Here is a 6,000-nt window from a genome sequence, read left to right as displayed (position 1 = left end):
GGCCCTAGGAGATTTTATATGTGTTGGGGGTGGGGTGGGGTGGGAGAAGTTTTAAACTACCAACTGAGTTTCTTTAATAGATATGGAGCTATTCAGAATTTTTGTGCCTTCTTGACTGAGCTTTGGTAGTTTGTGTCATTAAAGGAATTTGTTGAGTTCCTCTAAGCTGTTGAATTTATTGGCATATGCTTGTTAATAATATTCACCTATTATTCCTTTAATATCTCTAGAATCTATAATGAGGTCGTCTCTCATTCTTGATATAGATCACTTGTGTTTTTTTTTTTTTTACAGTGAGTGTGGCTTTAAATGTATCAATTTTATTGATCCCCTTAAAGAGAGTTTTGGTGTAGGTTTACTGATTTTATTGATTTTCCTCTACTTGGTTTCTATTTTACATATTTTCTCGATTTCTCCTTTGATCTTTAGTATTTCTTTCTTTTGCATACTTTGGATTTACTCTGTTTTTTCTCTAGTTTTTTTAAGGTGGAAGCTTGAGGTCATTAATGTAAGATCATTCTTTTTTAACATAGGCACTTAATACTATAAAATTTCCCTTAAGTACTGATTCAGTGTCACCCCGCAACTTCTGATCTATTGTGTTTTCATTTCCATTCAGTTAAAAAAAAATACTTGCTAATTTCTCCTTTTAATTTCTCCTTTGATTTTGGGGTTATCTAGATGTTATTGAATTTCCAAATATCTGGGGATTTTCTAGACATCGTTTGGTTACTGATTTCTAATTTAATTCTATTGTGGCCTGAAAGCATACTTTGTAAGATTTGTATCCTTTTAACCTTATTGAGAGTTCTTTTATGGCCCTGACTATGATCTGCCTTGCTGCCCCTGTGGTTTTCTATAATCGCCTAGTTTCACGGGGATGCAAAGGGCCCATCATGGAAGCCTGCTCACACAGTGGGTTTCATTAGAAGACAGGAACACTGAACTTGGGGACTTATAATTTTAATAGCAAGCAGCAGCAACACTGCTCTTTGTTTAGCTCCTCTGTCAAGCTTGCTCATTGCAGATACAATCTTGAGCAATGGCCCAGGTAAATTGCTGCCAGGGTCTTGCAATTTTGGGCATATCAGCAAGAACACATAGGCATCCTCCGAACCCATGTTGAATCACCCCTCTAATGATGTCACTGAGGCTCTTTTCATTCTTTTGGATTACTTTTTTCTGCCTGTGTTTTGGAGAGTTTCTATTTCTATGCTTTCAAATTCACTAATCTTTTCTTCTGCAATGTCTAATCTGCACTTAATCCCATGCAGTATATTCTTCCTTCCAGATATGGTAGTTTTAATCTCCAAAACTTTCATTCAGGTCTTTAAAAAATATCTTCCATGTTTCTATTTAACTTTCTGAATCTACAGGACACAGGTGTAATAACTGTTTTAATGTCCCTTATCTGGTAACCAACTTCTCTGTCAACCCGGGGTCAGTTTTGATCGCTTATTATTCTCATTATCATGGGTTATGTTTTTCTGCCTGTTTCATGTGTAGGAATCTTTTTTTTAAAATAAGATTTTATTTATTTATTTATTTGATGGAGAGGGAGAGAGAGAGAGTAGGAGCATGGGGAGTGGGAGGCAGAGGCAGAGGGAGAAGCAGGCTCCCGGCTGAGAATGGAGCCTGACAGGGGTCTCAGTCTCAGGACCCTGAGATCATGACCTGAGCAGAAGGCAGCTGCCCAGCTGACTGAGCCACCCAGGTGCCCCTGTGTGAGGATCTTTAATCGCCTGCTAGATTATATGGTTTTTACATTGTTGGGTGCTGGATATTTTTGTATTCCTATAAATCTTCTTGAGCCTTTGTTCTGTGACGTAGTTCCGTTTCCTGGAAACAGGTCACCTGGAAACAAGTTACTTGGAAACATTTTTATCCTTTTGGGTCCTGCTTTTGTGACTCTCTGATTGTTTTATGATTTACGAGGTTGGGTTAGAGCCATACTCATCCTAGGAGTAACCCAGGAATAATTAATTCCACGCTGCTGACCTTCCTACTCTACCCAGTACTCTGTGGACTATGAGTTTTTTGCGGTCCTGTGGCTGGTGCAGACACACACCTGGCCCTGCGTGCCTGCTGGGTGCTGTTCCCCTACTCCTTTCAGAGAGCTGTCTCCCTGGACTTGGGTGGTTTCCTCACAGTCATGCTCTGCTCCAAGCTCTGACAAATACTCAGTGGGACACTGAAGGTCTCCAGAGTTCACTCTCTGCAGTGCTCCCCCCTCTTAAACCCGTTCTGTGAATACCAGCTGTACTTCTGCCCAGACTGAGACTCAACTCCTCAGCTCTGGGGGTCCCCTAGACCCTACCTCAATGTTCTGGCCTACAAGCTCTCTTAAGGCTATAACTGAGGCCATTTGCAGACTCTCCTCATTCATTTCCCATCTCTTCGGATTCCTGTACTTCATTGTCTGATGTCCAGTGTCTTGAAAACAATTGTTTCATATCTTTTGTCTTTTTTTTTTTTCAGAAGAGGTGATCCCAGTCCTCATTTACTCCATCTGAGCCAGAAGTAGAAGCCTTCTTATTAATATCTTGACTTAAGCTATTATTTCTTCAAATATTTTTTTCTGTCCTCCCACTTCAGGAACTCCAATTACACAGATAGTAGGCGGCTTCAAGTTTTCCCACACTTCACTGATTTTCTGCTTATTTTTTAAAAGGCTTTTCCTCTTTGGGTTTCATATTGGATTATTTCTATTGCTATGTTTTCAAGTTCATCCATCTTTTCTTAGGCAATGTTTACCCCATAATTAAACCCATTCAGTAATTTTTATTTTTTAATTTTTAATTTTTTTCCCATTTGGTGTATTTTTAAGCTCAGGTATTATATTTTACATCCTTAGATATTCAATTTAGATCTTTTTTTAAAAAAATATCTTCCACATCTCTACTTAACATGTTAAATTTTTCCTCTAGCTACTTGACTATATGGAATACAGTGATAATTATTTTAATGTTCTTTCCTACTCATGTGTCAATTCTGGGTCAGTTTTAAGTGATCTCCTCATTATGGATCTTTCCTGCTTCTTTGCGTAACTGGTAATCTTTGATAGGTGCCAGAAATTGCAAATTTTACTTTGGTTTAAGTGTTGAATGTTTTTGTATTCCTATAGACATTTTTTAAAAAGATTTATTTATTTGAGAGAGAGAGTGGGAGGAGGGGCAGAGGGAGAGAAAGAATCCCAAGCAGATACCCTGCTGAGCAGGGAGCCAGTTGTGGGGCTCGATCTCATCATCCTGAGATCATGACCTGAGCCAAAATCAAGAGTCAGACACTTAACCCACTGAGCCACCCAGGCGCCCCTTCTATAGATGTTTTTGAGTATTGTTCTGGACATGGTTAAATGACTTGGAAACAAACCATTTGGTCCTTTTGGATCTTTCTTTCCAGCTTTTTCAGGTAGATCCAGCAAAAGATGTAATTGAATGATATAATTCAGTTTAGGGGTAATGTCCCTGCACTTCTGAATTCTCCATCTGACGCTCCATGAATTATGAGGTTTTCCACACTGGCTAATGGAAACAGGAGCTATTCTAGGCCTGGAGGGGTTCCAAGGACCATTCCTTCTAGTTCTTTTGGGTGCTTCTTTCCTAGGCTGCAGGTACTTTTCTCCCATGCATTCGTCGATGGGGCAATGAATGACTGGGGCAATCTTAGTGCTCATGTCGTTTATTTCTTTCCACCATCATCCTTTGCCTGATGACCAATGTCTCGAAAATTTTTGTTTCGTATATATTTGTTCCCCAGATTTTGGTTATTTCAGGAAGGAAGGTAAATCTAGTTCCTTTTATGTTACTTCTTCTGCAACCTGAAGTCCCCACAGTTAATTTTGAAGACTGAGATTCACAGTTTTGATCATTGTTGATACAGTTTCTAATAGTTAAGGTAGTGATAAACTTCTTCAGAGAGTATAATTTTAATACAAAATATAAACTTAAAATCTTAAATTTAATCCAGGCAAATGAGCTCAATCACTATTTCCAGAGGGCTTATTCCTTCAACAAATACTCGAGCACCTACTATGTAGTAGACAGCCTTCTAGTTACTGGGGGTTACAGCTATGAACAAGACGAAATCCCTGCTTTCGTGGAGCTCATGTTCTAGTATGTTTTTCAAAATGTGAATGTAGCATATATGCTAATTTGTCAACGTCTTTTTGCAAAAAGCTCAAAACAATAAAACTAAGTGATGTGAAAATTCTAAGGAACAATGATAAATCCAGGCATAGTTTCAGCTTGAAACACGTCAACAAATTGAAAGCTCTTGAACCGTGAAAGTTGCATAGCATCTGTAGGCAACTTTTATTCAGTTTGGACTCAAACTTCAGAAGGCACGCGCTCTTGCCTATCAGTTTGCCTCTGGATGCCCGGTGCCTAACAGTGTATGGATTACAGTAGGTGTTTAATAAACAATGTGATGAAAAGATTTCACCCCACTGGTCCTTAAGGACCAGGCTTCGGTTCCTTCCACGCGTAACTGACAGGGAGCCGCTGAGCAGAACCACGGGGATGAAAATGCTTCTGTACAACACGGTCTGGCGGGATGGACGTGTGACATGAGGCCGGCTGCCTGTCCACCATTGTCGGCTCTTTTAAATTTATGACCGGCAGCTGAGAGCTGACACTTCCCGCCTTTGCTTTGGTTCCTGACATTTTAATATGGCTGATCCAAGTCTGTTGCCTTGATTTCCCCAGGTGAGGGAGGGGAGAAGAAGAAGGGATTCTGTAGCTTTTAAACTTTACTTTTCAGGGGTGTAGGTGCATGACAGCTCTGGAAATATGTGGAAAACGCGAATATGCAAACGATACGCGTTGGAGGTGGAGGCCTCCCCTGGCCCCAGCACACCGGTTCCCCCCACCCCCGTAACCGCCCCAGGCGCCGGCAAGCCGAGGCCACGGCGAGCCAGAGGGGCAAGTGGGCGGCGTGGGCAGGTGTAAGCGGGCTCAGCTCGCGACCAGAGAGGTTTGCTGCGGCGGCGCGAGTGGGGACCCCCACAGCCGCCCGGCGCCCCGGCCCGCCAGCACGTGCTCGCCGCGGCTGGGGCGGGGGCGCGCGGAGGGCGGGGCGGGGGCGCGGCCCGGCGGCCACGTGACCGGCGGCGCGGGTATTAAGCGGCGCGGCAGCCGCTCGCAGCCCGAGCTGGTGCTTCGCCCGCGACCCAGCGTCTAGGCGTGCCGCCCCGAGAGGAGCCGCGCGAAGGTCACCCCGCGCCCGCCAGTCCGCCGCTGCGCCTCCGCCGAGCTCCGCGAGCCCCGCCGCGTCTCCGCCCGCCCGTCCGTCTGTCCGAGCCCTTCGCGCCCCGCCGCAGCCCCGGCCCCCCGAGCGCCATGAACCAGATAGAGCCCGGCGTGCAGTACAACTACGTCTACGACGATGACGAGTACATGATCCAGGAGGAGGAGTGGGACCGCGACCTGCTCCTCGACCCGGCCTGGGAGAAGCAGCAGAGGAAGGTCAGCAAGGGTCCGTGCCCGCCGTCTGCGGGCTCGGCCCGGTGTCTGTGTGTCCCCGCCCGCCCGCGGGCGGGCCGAGAGCGGGCGGTGGAGGTGTTGTGCTGTCCTGTGTCCGCGTAGCCCGGGTGCCCCGGTGGGAAGGAGAGCACGTCCGGGGACAGGCACGCAACCGGGCGTCCAGTGTGTGCGCGCGCGCGAGGGTGCGTGTGTGCGCGCGTGGAAGTCACGTAAGAGCCACAGAACGACAGATGTGGAAAGAGGACCAGTGCTCCGTGTGTGTGTTTCTGCTCTAATCAACCTTAGAGCAGAGTGTGGGAGAGTCTCAGGGCCGCCCCTGACCCCCTGAGTCTGTGACCTTGGCCACAGGAGCTAGACTTGACTTGCCCATCGTGCTCTTTTGCCCCTAGCCTGTGTCTCCCCAAATGAAAGACGTCAGGTGAACATCAGTGCCGTTCGGATTTCCACAGGGCTGCCCAAAGGGGAACTGCAGATCACTTCTTAAATGTTGGAGCTCCTAAGAGAGGGAACCCCACTC

The 6,000-nt window shown here is 45.7% G+C and overlaps 1 protein-coding gene across 1 annotated transcript in view; it reads left to right on the top strand.

The window, feature by feature from the left end:
• Positions 1-5,139: 5,139 nt before the first annotated feature.
• The window catches only part of ACTN2 (actinin alpha 2), a 63,082-nt gene continuing 62,221 nt past the window's right edge, over positions 5,140-6,000 (top strand). The window contains exon 1 of the mRNA XM_045802331.2: positions 5,140-5,465. Within this exon, the coding sequence (XP_045658287.1) occupies positions 5,340-5,465 (126 nt within the window). The 5' untranslated portion in view covers positions 5,140-5,339. The remainder of the gene's footprint in view (positions 5,466-6,000) is intronic.

Source organism: Ursus americanus, chromosome 6 (assembly GCF_024610735.1).
Source record: "Ursus americanus isolate L20-20 chromosome 6, mUrsAme1.1.p, whole genome shotgun sequence".
In the NCBI taxonomy this organism is placed as follows: domain Eukaryota; kingdom Metazoa; phylum Chordata; class Mammalia; order Carnivora; family Ursidae; genus Ursus; species Ursus americanus.
This window is presented reverse-complemented; position numbering and strand designations above follow the sequence as displayed.